We start from the raw sequence: 16,263 nt of genomic DNA on the forward strand, positions 1-16,263 counted from the left end.
GGTTTTCTGTGGGTTCTGGGTTAAACTCAGGTTGACAGGCTTGCACGTCAGGTGCTTTCCCCTGAGATATGTCACCTTCCCCACCTCTCCGTCTCGTTATGGGAGTGGTTCATTGCTGAAGACTCTGCCCGTTCTGCAATTACAAGGAAAAATACTAATAATGCAGCCAGTGGCGTGTGGTTGGTATGGCTCTGTCTGCCGAATTCTGAAGGCCTTCTCAGCTCAGGCTGCAGGCTGTGAACGTTGTTTGTGAGGGCCAAGGAGGATGCCATGATGTACGGAAGGATAGAATCAGGCTTCTGACCTGTTGGCACGCAGGCATTTATACTACCTTGCCCTTGGGGCCTAGCAGGATGCGTCACCAGCAGCAGCCAAGGTGTGACACTGCAACTCCTGCAGCCACCGAGTGGAGTACTCGCCCTGTGCTCAAGGCTATATCCTCTTACAAAAAGCAAGCCCTTCTCTCCCCTCTCTAGTCCTTCGGCTCTTGCTGGGGCTGTTGCGTGGTCTGACCTTGTGGTGTCCCTAGGCTCCAAAACACCAAGGTTACCTTTCAGTGTTAAATGAGTACACTACCTCCCTTCCCTTTTGCTTTTGTTTTGATCCCATTTGGGGGACGCCAGGGATTGAACCTGGGGCCTCGGGCGTGCTGAGCAAATTGTCATTGAGCTACAGCTCGAACGAAGGTAAATATAAACCAGTTAGAGACAGTGTTCACGAGTAGAGGGGAGTAGCTAAGGAGCATGGGCTACCCCGTAAATGTGGAGATTAAAAGGCATTAAATAAGAAAAGGTTTGGGGGGCTGGAGATGTGGTTCAGTGGTTAAGAGCACTGGCTACTCTTTCAGAAGCCTTGAGTTCAATTCCCAGTGATCACGTGGTGGCTCACAACCTTCTGTAATTAGATCTGGTGCCCTCTTCTGGTCTGCAGGCATACATGGAGGCAGAACACTGACTGTATACATAATAAATAAATCCTAAGAAGGGAAAAAGGTTGGGAAATGGCGATAGAGGAGAGGATCTGAACGTGAGTGAGAGAATGGGTTTGACACACTAGACCTGCAGGAGGCCTGCTTACAACTGTAGAGAAAAGAGGCGCGTCTAAGACCAGGCAGGAGGAGCTTGAGGAATCCTCCTGTGACTCAAGCCCCAGCCATCCTCATTTGAACAGAGATGCTCGCTGGGCACTGGCACTCACCCGTGGTGAACGCTGACTTTGGTGAGCCCAAAGGCTAGCACACTGCCACCCCGCTACCCGAAGGGCCAGCACCGGCTCCTTAGTAGAAGTGCAGATTTTATCTCTTTGCTTCTTTCAAATGATAGATGCCATAGTAAATTTAAAATATTGAATATGATAACTGAGTATGAATTTTTAAATTCTGCAATTAAAAGGCTTTGTTGAAATGCCATTAATTTTGAGTTTAGGTGAATAAAGGGAGGCAGAACTCTTCGGCGGATTTTTTTTTCCCCTTCTGCAAATGAGCTATCCCTTTTCAGGGGTTAAAATAAATGCTAGTGGATCACCTATTCTTTTACCAGCCTGAGTTGTCAGCTAGTAAAGAGGTCGTCCTCTCCAGTTGTGTTCTTCAGGTTTAGAATTATGTGTTATCAGGCCTGGTTGTGGTAGAGTGCTGTCCCATGTATCTGTTTGCCTGCTCATTCCAGGGCATCTTATATTATAACACACACACACACACACACACACACACACACACACACACACACCCCACACACACATCTGTGTATTACATGCCCGGAACTGTGCCAGTGGTGCACAGGATGCGTGTGCTCTGATCTGTTTTCACAGCATTTGCAAGTTGATTGTGGAGGTAGTAGGCGTTAGTGTTAATGGAATAAGCTGACATTATGGACTACTCCCTTCAGAGATCTGAAGGGTCAGGTGGGCCAGGGAAAATGGGCAGGTTGGTGTTGGGGGATGGGAGAGGCATCCCGGGAAGGACTGCCTGGCTCAGGCTCCCTGATGGAGTGAAAAGAAGCAGCAGCCCAGGCTTTAAGAGCAAAGGGTGGGGCTAAGGAGTTTGGATTTAAGAGATGGTTGTTTTGTGCTTTGGGGTGACTGTGTGCCTCTCCCTACTCTTAGGTTGAAGGCTGTCCCTAAAGTGGGGGTATTAAGGGGTTGTTTGATCAGGACAGCAGAGGCTTGGGATTCTGTGCTGGGGCCTGAAGGCTCGCCTAGGAATGCAGGGGTTCCAGGACCTGCATGGCTTGGAGAGTCCCGAGTTGGTAAGCTCCTCCCACCCATCTCCCACGCTGAGCTGAGACGGAATCACAGTTGCCAGAGGAGGGATCCCGACTCTTGTTCCGGTGCCCGGTGCATTCCCAGTTTAGCCTTTAAAAGCTGGGGACCCGGCAGGCCAGTTTTGAAGCCCGGCTGTGTGTGTTTACATGACAGACTGTCAGGGTGGTTGGCGCTCTGTTGCTCCTGGTACCTCTCTAGTGCCTTTCAGCCACTGCACGTGTGTGTCATGTGAGCAGCAGGTAGGGAGTTGGCCCGGCTTAGCCATGGATGAAATGCAGTTATTTCTACATCCTCCCCCTCCTGACCTGATTGTGTGCCCTTAGCACATAGGGAAGCAATGTAATTAGAGTTCTGGGGGCTTTATTATCAATAATGGAAACACCACAGTCAGAAATGTCTTTAGCCCTAAGCACTACCATTGGGGCTAAGTGGCTCCCCTGGGTGCCTTGAGTTGTTACCAGCAGCTCTATCGAGAGGCAGAGGAAGGGGGTAGAGGATGGGATGGGGACAGAACTGCAGGAGGAGAGGAGGAAGACAGGCCCTCCTGTGGTCCAGCTGCAGCGTGCCTCCAGGGCCACCTGCTTACTCCAGGGCCACCCTACAGGGGAGGAGACACACAAGCTTCCATTACCGGAGGATCTTGTGCACTGTGCTGGATTCTGGGCTCTGTAGGGTTTCTGAGGTTGGGGGGATTTTTCTCTCCCTGGTCAGGAGGCTGAAGCTCAGACACACTGCAGTCCATCAGAGTCCTGACCCGGGAGTCGGTGGGTAATGGACAGCGATGTCCCCCCATAAGGGGGAGATAGGGGGGAAAGGCAGAGCCAACAGCAGCTCTGAGAACTGGGGTATTCTGTTTCACCAGTGGCCCCAGGAAGTCGTTGCAGCCAGCCAGAGGGGCTTGGGTTGTTCATGGATGCTGTACCAGTTCGAGCCTTGCTCGAAACTTGGGGGACTTTCACAGCTTTTGAGCAAGTAGCTTGTGTCTTTTATTTTATTTAGATAACTTTTTTCGTTTATTTTATATACCAACTAGTTGGTATTTTACATACCAACCCTCCCCTCTCCTCACATCACCTCCCCTTTCCCATCTACCCTCCTCCCCTTCCCCTCCTCCTCCATCTCCATTCAGAGAGGGACAGGCCCCCCATGGACTTGCCCACATCCTGGCACTTCAAGTTGTGGTAGGACCAAGCTCCTCCCCCTACTTGGAGGCCAGGAAATGCAACGTGGGGAACAGGTTACCAAAAGCCAGCTAAGAGCCAGGGAGAGGTCCTGCTCTCGCTGTTAGAAGCCTAAGAGACCAAGCTGCCCAGTTGTGCCTTCACTTTTAAATCTGGTTAACTTTTCCACCGTCGTTTCCTAGCAGAGACTTCTCTGGGTACGGGGCGGAAATAGAAAATTAGTAGACATTTGTCCAGCCGGACGCCGGTTTCTCTGAATTATCATCTCAGTTTCCTGTTTTTTATTTCCACATACAAACTAGACGATCGTGTCTCATGCGAAATTGTGTGTGTCCATGATGCTGGAGGCTGTGAGGTTCTATTCCACCATCTTCTGAGGAGAAAGGTCACTGGCTAAATATGGGGCTGGGAGAAGGGAGCGCCAGTAGCATGGACACACAGTCCTTTGGTTGGCCAGACAAAATGCCATCCTCTGTCACCTCGGTCATCAGGCAGGCCCCTGGTGACCATCTCCCAGGAGTCCTCACCATTGCAGGGATCTCCTAGGGTTGAAGCCACCCTTTCTCTGACTTCTGACTAGCGGTAACAAAGGTGTCATTAGCATAATTCTCTTCTATTGTAAGGCTTTCTCCTCCAGGTCCCCCTGGTGCTGTTCATGTAAGCATGCACAGAGAAAGGCAGAATGGTATCATTCGGAGAGACTGGGGCTTCAGATATTCGGAAAACTCTGATAATTGATCAGCCTGCTACTTCACACAGTTACTAACCTTGCTATAGGAGAAGACCAGGTACAGGGGTGGGGGTGAAGACTGGGTCAGGTGTCTGTGTGTGGTGGTGGTGGGGGATCCCTTCAAGTGTCACAGCCGGCAGGGAAGTGATCCAGGCGAGGTAAAACTGAAACTCAGGTTAGCAGGACTTAGCTGGTCCTGGGTCAGAAACTTCTAGAGCAGTGGTTCGCATCCTGTGGGTCACAACCCCTTTAGAGATTAAACTACCCTTTCACAGGGGTCAACCAAGACCATTGGAAAACACAGGTATCTACATTAGGATTCATAAGAGTAGGAAAATTGGATTTATGAGGTAGCAATGAAAATAATTTTATGGTTGGGGGTCACCGCCGCATCAGGAACCATATTAAAGGGTCACAGCACTAGGAAGGTTGAGAGCTGCCGCTCGCTGTGGAGAGTGGCACCAGGCATTTTATTGTTAGCGTATTTAAACAGTACAATGTGGGGGAACAGTTTCCTGATGTAATACAACTCGCAGTGCACCAGGAGGATTAAGGCATGACTTCATCCAAACTCCTTTGCAAAATACATGTGACGTGTTGGGCAGTGGTGGCAGGCGCCTTCAATCCCTGCACTTGGAGGCAGAAGCAGGAGGATCTCTGAGTTCGAGGCCAGCCTGGTCTACAGAGCGAGTTCCAGGACAGGCTCCACAACTACACAGAGAAACCGTGTCTCCAAAAAACAAAACAAGGCGTGTGACCATGAAGATGGGTTCTGTGGCTTAGGAGCCTAAGATCTGGTGTGGTTTCTGACTGAGATAGCAGCACGGAGGTCAGCAGGCTGTGAAGTACTTTGGACGCCTTCCTCAAGGACGGGTTCTTCTAACTGAGAAACACAGCTAAAGATAAAAGTTTGGGGTGGGGTGTTCGAAGGGGCCCTGCTTTACAGAAAGCAAAGGTCACCTGGGTCCACTCCCAGCCTTCTGGGTGGAAACAGATACTCATTTCCTCTTGAGGAAACAGCCCACGTGGTTAACATCCCCAGTGTCCCTGGTGGTCTGTGAGCACTCACACCTGCTGCGACACAGGTGTGACATTGTTTGGGAGCACATTCTGGAAATGTCAGTTTCAGATTTGGGGGTAGCCATAAAGAGTGAGCCTCTGGGGTCTGGCCGAGTCTTGGGTAGCGGAGGCTGTGGTTTGCCTTCAGAGGTTCTGCTGTTGTTAATTATTGACTGGAAGGGGAGGTATGCGAAAGGCTAGCAGAGACATATGAGGCCTTGTCAGGGCGTCTTTCAGTGATTAAGAAATAAGGAGTCGAAACTCCATTTTAGTTCTGGACGCTGAAGCAGTTCCTTAAATGGATCACCAAGAGGCGTGTGCCCTTCCTCTTGGTGGCCGTTACCTTCGGGCACTGCGCATTAGTGAGGGCAGAGGTGGGCATAGCCGTGCTCCTGGAGATGTGCCCAGACTTAGTGACTCTGACACTCGGGTACCCCAGGAGTAAACTCACTTAGATTCTAATTTGGAGAATAATGGCAAAGAGTTTGGTTATCAGCTCATAGGTGGGGCAGCCTGTTAATGTGTATAAATCAGCCTTGAAGTAGGACACCCCGTTTATGTCAGTTCCTAATTGCACGGTGAAGTCCAAGAAAAGAGAATTGGGGCTCCTGTGCTTCTCATCGTGTCTCAGGAGGAGACTAAGATTACGTGGTGTGTGCGTGTGTTTGTGTGAGAGAGAGAGAGAGACAGAGAGACAGAGAGACAGAGACAGAGAGGAGAGAGACAGAGAGAGAGGAGAGAGACAGAGACAGAGAGAGAGAGAGGAGAGAGACTGGCTGCCAGGTTATGTGTGTAGCACTTAGAATTTGTTTAGCCTCATCTAAATGTTTTCTTTTTCCTATTTTCTTTTCTACTTGAGTAGCTGTAACAGTACCAGTGTCTAAAATAGATATTAAATTAGCCTTACATTGAATGCGATGGACGTCAAATCTATAAAATGTTGAGTCTCTTAAATCTAACAGGGATGGAGTACATCCTGTTAATTTGTCAAACTTCCAGAGAACCGCCTTCATGAGACAGTGAGGATTAATCAAGCCCCAGTGAGAGCAAATTTGAAAAATATAGTTTTCTAATTATACAGTCTCTTCTCAGTGGGCCAAGGTTAATGCAGTTCTGACAGTAATAGAAAAAAAGAAAGAAAGACCAAAGTGTATGAATTGTCTCATAATCACCTGAAACAGGCTCGATTCTGATCACCGTGCTTTCTGTGCTTTTAATCTGGTGTTTTCAGCACTGGTTCTTTTCTTGTTCTATGATGTTGGGTAGTAATTAAGGGGTTCATGTCACTCTTTGTGCTCTTCAGATAGCTGTGTTATTGGGGGGCTTGAGTTTTTGCTTAGCTGTAGATAGGGATTTCTAGTTAATAATGGGAAAATTTGCCTTTTTTTTTTTTTTGACCCTGTGGACTGCCTTATGAATACTTGTTAAGCATTGTGCATCTTAAGTTCTCTGTCCTGGCCTTGTGTGAGTATAAAAGTCTCATACGAGAACTGCCAGACAGAGCCAGTCATGGTTGGTTTTCAGACGCAGGCATGCTGTGGGCTTTGCTTCAGGTTTTAAGTAGTCCTGTACCACCAAGCAAGCAAGCAGCACCTGATAAGAAATTTATTTAACTGATTTCATGGCTTCCTGGGTTTGGTTGTATGTTCCTGTAATCCCAGGACTCGGGCTGAAGAAAGGATTGCCTTGAGTTCAAGACCAGCTCAGGCTGTACGGTGAGTGCCAGTCCAGTTAGGACTATAGCAAGACAGTGCCTCAAGAAACAAAATACCACAGAGAGAGAGACAGACAGACAGACACACAGACACACAGACACACAGACACACAGACACACAGACAGACAGACACACAGAGCAGGGGCATGAGAGAAAAGGAAGGGTGTTAGAGGCCAAGACTCAGATCAGGGAGAGGAAAAGAGAGAGGAGGGAGAGGCCGTGTGTGGAGGGCGGGGTGTTAACACAGGGAGTGGTTATGACTAACGAATGTTCTATGCGTGTATGACAAGGGCACAGTGAAACCTATTGTTCTGTATAATTAATATGCCCTACCTCCCCCCCCCATTTGATAGAAGAAAACCCGAGGTTCTATCTGCATTACAATGAGACAGTTATTTTTAACATTAGACTAGCAGTTGTTGAAATGATTTCTTTTCGGGAAGGAAGTTAAAAGCCGAGCATCTGACCTCTGCTGAGTGAATGAGACTGTGGACGTGTTGAAGGAGAAGGAAGCAGAGACGGGGAGGCCGCCACCCGGCTCCGGGAGTGAGGGCTGCAGCCTTGTGCTTGGCCGAGAAAGGAGCCCCTGTTTTGTTAGTGAGAGCCTGCGTAGGGAATGGAGGAACGAACCAGGCTGTTAGCAAGAAGCCGGAAGGCACTGTACTTCATATTTTAAAAATTGCTTTTACTAATTATGATTATTATTATTATTATCATTATTATTATCATCTCTGGGGGGTGTCTGTATGTGGGGTGTGTCTGGGTCTGTGTATGCACACAGGTGTGGGTGGTTATTATGGCTTACGTGTGACCGTCTGGGGACAGCCTTGGGTGTCCATCTGAAGATACTTTCCACCTCATTGGCCTGGACTTCAGCTCCATTGACTTGGACCTCAGCTACATAGGCCAGGCTAGCTGGCCAGAGGGCTTCTAGAGATCCGCTTGCCTCCCGGTTGCTGTCCTTGGGATTGCAGGCGTGCACCACTGTGCCCAACCTTATGTGAATCCTTTATCAGCTGAACTGTTTCTCAGCTTGCTTTTACCTTATTCTTTTATTTTATTATTTTTAGTTTGAAATAAACCTTCCCAGGGCTGGTATTAATCGTGCAAACAGCACTCACCTTATTGAATGCTCACAGGCCTTCTAACGCTGGGCAAGCTGGGCCTTGAGCCCTGAGCTGTTCCTGTTGGAAGCCAATCTCCATTCTGTCTCCTAGGGAACATTTCCAAGCTGTGGGGGAGAGATACTTGGACTTGTGGCCTTCCTATCCAGGACTAGGACAAGACGGCGTGAAGCAAGCTTTCTGACTTGAGACACCCTCAGGGGTCGCCGGCTTTCAGTGCTGTAGATAGCTGAGAAATAGGCCCCAAGCATTCCGCCCCGGTGCGCACCAAGCAGACTGAGTGGATGGTTGTCAAGTTGGTCTGTTACCCCTCCTTAAGGACAGTGTCGGGGCTCTAGGCCTGAGACCCAGCTGAGTGGCTCTTCACAGATGGATGAAGCCGTGATAACAGAGGCTGTGGAGACCCCCACCTGAGAGGCAGGGTCAAGTGTTAGGCTGAAAAGACACAAGGCCTGAATGAGGCCCTGAACGGAGGGAGTGTGGGAAGTTCCAAAGTGGGAATGAGATGGGCAGGTCCAGGGCGAGGGTGTTTTCCCAGGTTGGGGAGTCTCTAGACCCCTTTAGTATTAGTCAGATAGGCCCCGGTAGGATGGGGTTCTGGGGAATAGTGTGTTGTGGTTTCTAAAGTTAAAAGGGGTGCAGGACTGAACAAGAGCAGTTAGAATAGGGTCTGTCGTCCCTCTCCTCAAAGCCCACGGTTTCCCTTTTGGTTGGTCCCCTAGTCGTTGGACTTTGAAGGTGTAAGCTTGCGGGTTGGGAGCTGGCCTGTGTGCCGACAGTCGTTCACGTTGCCCGGATGACCTCATCTTCTCTCTCTCTTTTTTTTGTATTATTATTATTTTTAATTAATTAATTTATTAAAGATTTCTGCCTCCTCCCCACCACCGCCTCCCATTTCCCTCCCCCTCCCCGGATCTTAATAAACAACTTCCCATTTTTCATCCTGTGAGTTTCAAGAAGATAAAGGACGTCTCCTTAGAATCCTGTGTCTTGTTTCTGTAAGCTGCCCTTTTCCTGCCATGGCAGAGGGTACCCAAGGTGCCCTGTTTCTTCGGATGGTTTTCACCAATGAGCTTCAACTTCTAGTGATAAACTTTGTTCCAGACGGCCTCAGGAGAGTTAGACAAAAGGTAGTTGTCGTCACTTGGCAGTTCTTACAGAGGAGGACACCATAATACTGTGTAGTAGCAGATCAGAATCTTGGAAGTTCTGAATGCTAACCCCGGCACCATTTCCAGAACACATCCTAGATGGGAAAGTCCACTTTTGATATCTGAATAGAAGAGATTTTTTTTATTTTTTTTTTTTTTCTGTTTCCCAATGTCACCATCAATAATTGGAATCTGCGTTTCCTCCTTTATTTACCCAATAAATACTTAACACCATTATGTTCCTGGCATGGCATTAGACCCTGGGGGAAGCGACAAAGAACTTAAGAGGGCTGAGCTCTGCCCCCAAGGGGGGCATAAAGGAAACAATTATATCTAATTGTTTTTAACACTGAGCAGTGTTAACGCATCTATCCTGTCGTCTTGGTCACCAGGGGAGAAGGGGCCATGGATACCTCTTGAAGTCCACTGGCCATGCGGCCACTCCCACCCTTTCTGAGCTCTCTGCTTTTCTGTCTTCCCGTGGCCCTGGAGTTTATCAGGCAGTGATACTTGGGGGACAGGACTCAAGCCCCTCTGACCAGCCATTGCTCTCTGGTGGTCTGTGATTTGATGAGTCATTGTTTCTTTAGTTGCCAGAGAACATTCCTTTTTCGCTCACGGCTGAGAACTCCTCCTCCGTGGAATCAATTCCTAGTTTCAGGATGTTAGTATGCACAGACATTTCCTGAAAGAGCGCTCCCTTAGCTTCCCCGTAAAACACTGCCAGGAGACTGGTCCTTCATCCTTCTGACCCTGAATAGATTCCCAATAAACGTGCCTGACTCTATGAGCAAGTGGTGATTGAAATGCCCGGGGTCGTGAGCCTAGGCCACTGTTCACTGACAGCCTCAGTGGTTGGAAGTTGCATGGGGAAGCTGTTGGCTGCAGGGGCGGGTAGAGGAGATCTTTGAAGGGACCCGTGTTTGTTTTCTAGGAGTTACATGCGGTTTGGACTCTGCACTGTGCGGGTGCTTGTTTTAGTATTGTGTGCACAGTATATGTTAGGGATCTCAGAGAATCCTGTAGAGCGGGGCTTCCCAAAGTTGTTTGCACCTTTGAGTCATCTGGGGGATTTCTTAACAGTTCCCAAGGCTAGACCATCGCTCTCCAGTATGGAACACATACTCAAGCGGATGCTCCTCCTGGGGTAATGTTTGAGTAGCTGTCATAAAGAATATGCCAAGGTAGTTGTGGAGCGCACACCCAAAACCTGCAGTGATGCTACCCAGTGGCCAGGTGGAAGGCAGCGGAGAGATTCGGAGCGATTTCTTTGCTGAAGTTTTCTTTATTTCACCCCTGTGATTAGGGGATAGCAACAGCTAGCCTAACAGGACAGGGACCTGTATCAGCTTTGGGAACATAGAGAGAAAGGAGGGTGCTTCTTTTGACGTTGAACTTGGGCAAGGACGCCCGTGTGATCCTCTGGAATCATTGGTGGGTGGATCTGTGTGGACAGGGCTTGGCTGCTCATTGCCCTTAGGTGGACGAGGGAGTTTTTAAAAGAGACAAATAGCTGATTATCCACTGGCTTTCTTTCTCTTTTCTTTTTCTTTTTTTCTTTTCCCCTGTGGGCTGAGCATGATGAGGGGACTCAGAATAGAAATTCTCAGCTTCACTTCTTCCTCTTGTGTTCTTATACCCCCCTGCCCTCTTAACAGCCGTGCTGAGTACCCCCGTGTGTGCAGATCAACACACAAATGAGCCGTTTTATGTGGGCAGTTCAATACCCCAGGGTCTCGTGGAGCAGTGAGGTATTGCTCCGCTTAGGGTGGGTGGAGGTACTTGACCTCAGCCCCTCCTGGTGCTCTAGGTGCTTACAAGCCAAGGCCAGCTGCCTGAACAGCTTCCTCCCCTGCTAATCACCACCCAGACAGACCATGGGGGCCCTTCTTTGGTAGTTTCAGTATTGCTGTTTCTAATCAATTCATTCTTATTCTGGGCTATTTCTGAAGTGGAGACAGAATGACCTTTCACGAGCTGCAGCCTAAGCCCTTCTACTTCTCTTTCACAGTGTGCCACGCCGAGCTGAACGCCATCATGAACAAGAACTCGGCTGATGTGAAGGGCTGTAGTATGTACGTCGCCTTGTTCCCATGTAATGAATGCGCCAAGCTCATCATCCAGGCAGGTAGGAACCAGGGCTTTCCCATTTGTCACATTTGCATCGGAGCCTTGCTCCTCAGCAGCTCCGTGCAGGTGTGTTTGATCTTGCGTTCTTATTGTTTAGATCTAAATTAATTGCACTATCAACTTTGCAGGATGTTTCCCGTGCTTTGTTTTTGAGTGCTGCCAGGTATTCTAAGACTAATTGCATCCTCTGTGATTCTTAGCATGTTTTTAATTTAGTTTGCAACTTCTTAAACTGCAAGCTGCCAAAAAAACAACACAGGCATTGCATGTAATTACTGTCAGTTTACCATTCTCTGACATATTGTGCATAGATTAGGGGGGAGGGAGGGAAATGAACTTCTGTCAGGAATGAGGTCAGCTGGGAGTCTCTATATCAAATTTTAATTTGTACCTAATACATGGTAGATATTTGAGGATCTAAGTATACCTTTGCATATGAATATCATGAGATTTAAATGTTACTCTGAGCTTTCCTCTTGTGTAACATCTGCCATAAACCTACCACGCTGTATTCTGTATATTGGACCTATATTTGAACCGTCACAACTAAGAGTGAGCTACCCTTTATCTCCATAAAGCTCTCAGTTGGAGACTTAAACAAGACTTAGCATGTTTAGCCAGATGTGTGGGTTAAAGGGACTGTTCATCATGAGCCCCTGGGGTGTCAGAAAGGAAGCCGGTTGAAAGCGGACCACAGCCACCATTAAGGGGCAGCATGGGTGCCCATGAAGCTGCCGCCGTGAACCTCTCTCTTTGGAGTGCTTCCTTAGCTGGTCACAGGCGAAGAGATTGGCAGCTGATGCTTGCACAGAGCACTGTGTGGACGTGTCCCTTCAAGGAGTACGGAGCTGCCCTCAGGAGAAGATGCTTAGGAGTCCTGGCTGAGGCTCATGCTACCCAGGGAGATCGTAAAGCTGACCTGCCCTCCACAGTGACAGCAGAGCCTTTCTTGGAAGCCTAATGCCTCTGACCTCTGGGTTGTCCAGCACCCTCCAGCTCCCCACCTTAGCCTCCTGAGTTGAGTAGATGCTTGGTGAACAAAGAATAGTTGCTTACCTGTCGTGAAGACGATTTGTTAATTGGATCAAGGCTTGACACGTTTTCACTTTGCATTTGTGTATTTAAAAACAAAATCCATAAAGACTGGAAGGCAGATTAAATGCAGTCCCCTCTGCGGTCCTGGGAGGCCGCAGGTGAGGGGTTCAGTAACTGGACTTTGTCTGCAAGCTCCCTTGGGAAAGGCAATCAATCATAGGCGCGAGGCTCTGTCTCTTTTGCCTGTCTTTTGCATTTTGTGTCCGGGCTTATCTTCCACTGTTATTTTTTTCAGGTATAAAGGAAGTTATTTTCATGTCAGATAAATACCACGACAGCGAAGAGACAACGGCCGCTAGGCTCATGTTTGAACTGGCTGGGGTTACGTTCAGGTAGGTTGGGGACTGGCGTAGACATGCATGCGGCCCGCCCTGAAGTCTCCACGCGAGCCAGCGTCTTTGGAAATGTGACGGCATGTTCCTCTAAAGATTATTTTAGGTACGGAGTATTGACAAAAATATCTGGAGAAGGCCTGTTTAATGGTTATATTTTAATATCAGTGACTTGCTAAGGCTTAGACTAATTACGCAAGTGGCGAGAAATTTAAAAATTCACAACTTTTGTGCTAGTCCTGCCAAGCCTTTATAAATTTTGCATACGTAAGCGCTCTAGGGGAGATCGCTTAGGATGAAAGCAGCCCGCCAGGGTGAGACACTAGGAATTCTTCTCTGAGCAGCGTTTTGAATTAAGAGCAGAAGCCCTTCCGACTGCTATGATCACCTCTGCAGAGGGGGGGATTATGTTTTACTTGTACGTTTTGCCATCTCTTATGAGCAGCAGGAAATGGTTGCTAGATTGGGGAGCTCCACAAAGCGTCGCCGTGTCTCTGGCCAGCGGGGATAAGACCCATATGATGGGCGACCTGCCCCATTCATGGCATTCTTAGAGATGTTCCATATTTTATTTGTTTTCTGAGACCGGGCCTCTGTATGAGTAGGCTGCCCCTGGGCTTGCCTCCTGCCTCAGTTTCCCCAAGTGACACCGCCCATCGTGCCCAATTGGAAATTCGATTTTTTTTTGCATGATGCATGTCTTGAATGATTGTGCCTTATGTACCCTAGTTTGCTTTCTGCTGCTTTGATTAACCACTGACTGAAGCTAACTTGGGGAGCAAAGGTTTATGGGTTATATATAGTCTAGCATCCTGGAAGCCAGGGCAGGAAGTAAAGTCAACCTGGAGGCAGGAACTGAGGCGGAGACCCTGGAGGAACAGTGCGTACCTGCGCTCTTGTTTCTTTTAAAAGCCCCTAAGTATCTTCAGTTATGGTAGACGTGTTGAATATGAAAATGTAGAAGACTTACTATTTGCTTCTGTAGAGCTTGGTTTAGAAAATGCCCCCTCCTTCAGTGAGCTAGCTGTCTTCCTCTATGTATATCAGATGCAGAAGAAAGTGTGCTGTGTTTGCTTTGGAGCGACTCTAGTTGGCTGCAGAGATTTCCTAGGAAATGAGACAGATAAGACAGGGAAACGGTAATCGGCTATCATGTTGTGCCGCTAAGTTGTTAGAAACCCTTTGACTCCCAGATAATTCATGAACTCGATAGTTGAAGAACACACGAGCCGAGCCGCCCCCTGCCTCGTTCTTACCTGCCCCGTGTTCTTCTCGGTATGGGGCACTATAATTGGCTTCTGTAGAGATAAACTAGCAAGCGGGTATGTCTTCTCTCGGCACTGGAAATACTGTAGAAGCTGAAATCAACAAATGACTTTAACTACTCGTCGGATAAATTCCTTTACGTACTTTGTTTTTTCACGTTTAGGAAATTCACACCGAAGTACAGCAAGATTGTCATTGACTTTGATTCAATTAATAGCCGACCGAACCAGAAGCCTCAGTGAGTTCCTCCTCGTTAAATGCCCCGGAAGAAGGCTCGTCTCCTCTGAGAAGCCGCCGGTGCCTTTCATCTTGAAGTTGCACATAACTTTTTAATAGCTGACGTCGCACACGTAGACGTGTAAAGAATATGAAACCTTGAATCTTCCTCCCTGTCCCTGCCGTCACCTGGATCCACGTCTGTTTAAGCTGTGGATTTAGTTTGAATTAGAAACTAAAGGCCAACCCGCGGGGCTGGAGCGAAGTCCTTCCCCATCCACTGCCGGTGTGGCTGGGATGAGGGTTAGGGCAGTTAGGGCAGTGTCTGCTCTGTCATCCACCAAATTCCAGCAACTGCTCCTCGATGCTACATGGGCCAGGACATACAAATGATTGCTTGTGTTCTAGCAGGAGTGAGCAGACCCACGGTGATATCAACATCTGGCCCAGAGGAAGCATACCCTGACACGCCCTTGGAGAAACAAGCAGGACCCAGTGTGCCGGTAGCAGGAAATTTTCTGCTGCGGGGTTGAGGGGAGCTGTCACCCACCCACCTACCCAGGGAAGGGTGAGGACGGCCCATGTCCTGGCAGATGATCAGTTCTTGCTTTCCCGCCATACACACAGCAGTGGCACGCCGTCCCTCTGGAGGGTAGCGACCTCTGTGGCTCCAGCTTCTCATCCTTGGTTTGTTGGTCATGTAGCACTGTTAAATCGATCTGAGTGATGAGTGGCTCTCCAGGAGGCAGCCTATCACTCCCTCTAGACCAGCTGTTGGTGACAGCTGGAGTTGTATGGCTGGGTGGTGTGGGGCATCTCCGCCCCCTCCCCATCCCGTTTCCCCTGCTGTGTGGGAACGTCACTCCTCCACGTGCCAACATGGTTCATTTTCAAGGGCACCCTACAACCAGAGGGTACATTAATTCCTGTCCCGTAAGAGAAGTGTGTGTTTACCTGGCGGTCGTCCATTCTGACCTGCTGGGGATTGTGCCCCGTTTGTGTCTTCAGCCAGCACAGGAGGCATCTCCTTCATCCGTGCGGTTGGGGGAATGTTCCGCTGTGTGCTTTGTTTTCAATTTCATCTAACTTCTTTTAAACATGCTCAGTGCCCTTGACTAAAATGGTTTCTTTTAGGGTACTCTTATTTTTTCATGGGTCTTGATTTTGTCCCAGAAATTTTTGTTTTGTTTTGTTTTTTACTCTGTGTTATGGGGCCTTTTGTAATTTGACTCTTTACCAATATTATTAAAATTTTATTAAAATCTACCAACACTAAAACATGATGGTTTTTATGTTATATATCCTCAGCTCTGCTTGTATTTTTCTTTACTGTCTGCAAAGCACATTACACAGGTTTGTGCTCAGAGAATATCTGAACTGTTAATGCCATGTTCTTTCCAGGATCAGGGATAGGGATTAGGGATGCTTTTTTTTTTTTTAAGACAGTGTATAGTCTTCTAAAATTGTGGGGGGAGGGGTCAGTGTGTACCATGCCACAGTGCACACGTAGGGGTAGAAAAGAACTTCTTGGCCATCAGTTCTTTGTGTCTGCCTAGCTCTGAGGCAGGCATTTCTCTTGTTCTTGTCACGGCTCTGCATACCTCTGGAGCTTTGCACACGTGCATGGCTGTCACCTTCAGCTTTTTGCATGAGTTCAAGGGCTTGAACTCGGGCTCGAGCAGAGCGTGTTTTTACCAACTGAGCCATCTCCCTGGTCTCTGGTTCTCTTTTTATGACTGGATTTCAGTGGTAGGAAACGCTCTATTGCTGCCTGGTTTCCATGCCTGTCTCTGGGTAGCCCATCTGACGGTCACAGATCTTCCTTTCTGTCATACTTCAGGCACCAAGCCCTTCCACTCTCTCTTTTTTCCACGACCCACTTTCTTTTTTTCCTCAGTGAATTTCTCTTCTTCAAACCCCTTGCCCTTGGTTTGCTCTTATTTATTTACAACCAAAGGAAAGCAGAAGAAATCAGAAAGGAGGCACAGATGGAATACATGTCTAG

The 16,263-nt window shown here is 48.3% G+C and overlaps 1 protein-coding gene across 1 annotated transcript in view; it reads left to right on the forward strand.

Moving 5' to 3' along the window:
- The window catches only part of Dctd (dCMP deaminase), a 25,304-nt gene extending 9,790 nt beyond the window's left edge, over positions 1-15,514 (forward strand). Inside the window, exons 4-6 of the mRNA XM_005362600.3 lie at positions 11,231-11,347; positions 12,680-12,776; positions 14,206-15,514. Coding sequence (XP_005362657.1) covers positions 11,231-11,347; positions 12,680-12,776; positions 14,206-14,284 — 293 coding nt within the window. The 3' untranslated portion in view covers positions 14,285-15,514. The remainder of the gene's footprint in view (positions 1-11,230; positions 11,348-12,679; positions 12,777-14,205) is intronic.
- Positions 15,515-16,263: the final 749 nt, after the last annotated feature.

Source organism: Microtus ochrogaster, linkage group LG7_11, assembly GCF_000317375.1.
Source record: "Microtus ochrogaster isolate Prairie Vole_2 linkage group LG7_11, MicOch1.0, whole genome shotgun sequence".
Taxonomy (NCBI): Eukaryota; Metazoa; Chordata; class Mammalia; order Rodentia; family Cricetidae; genus Microtus; species Microtus ochrogaster.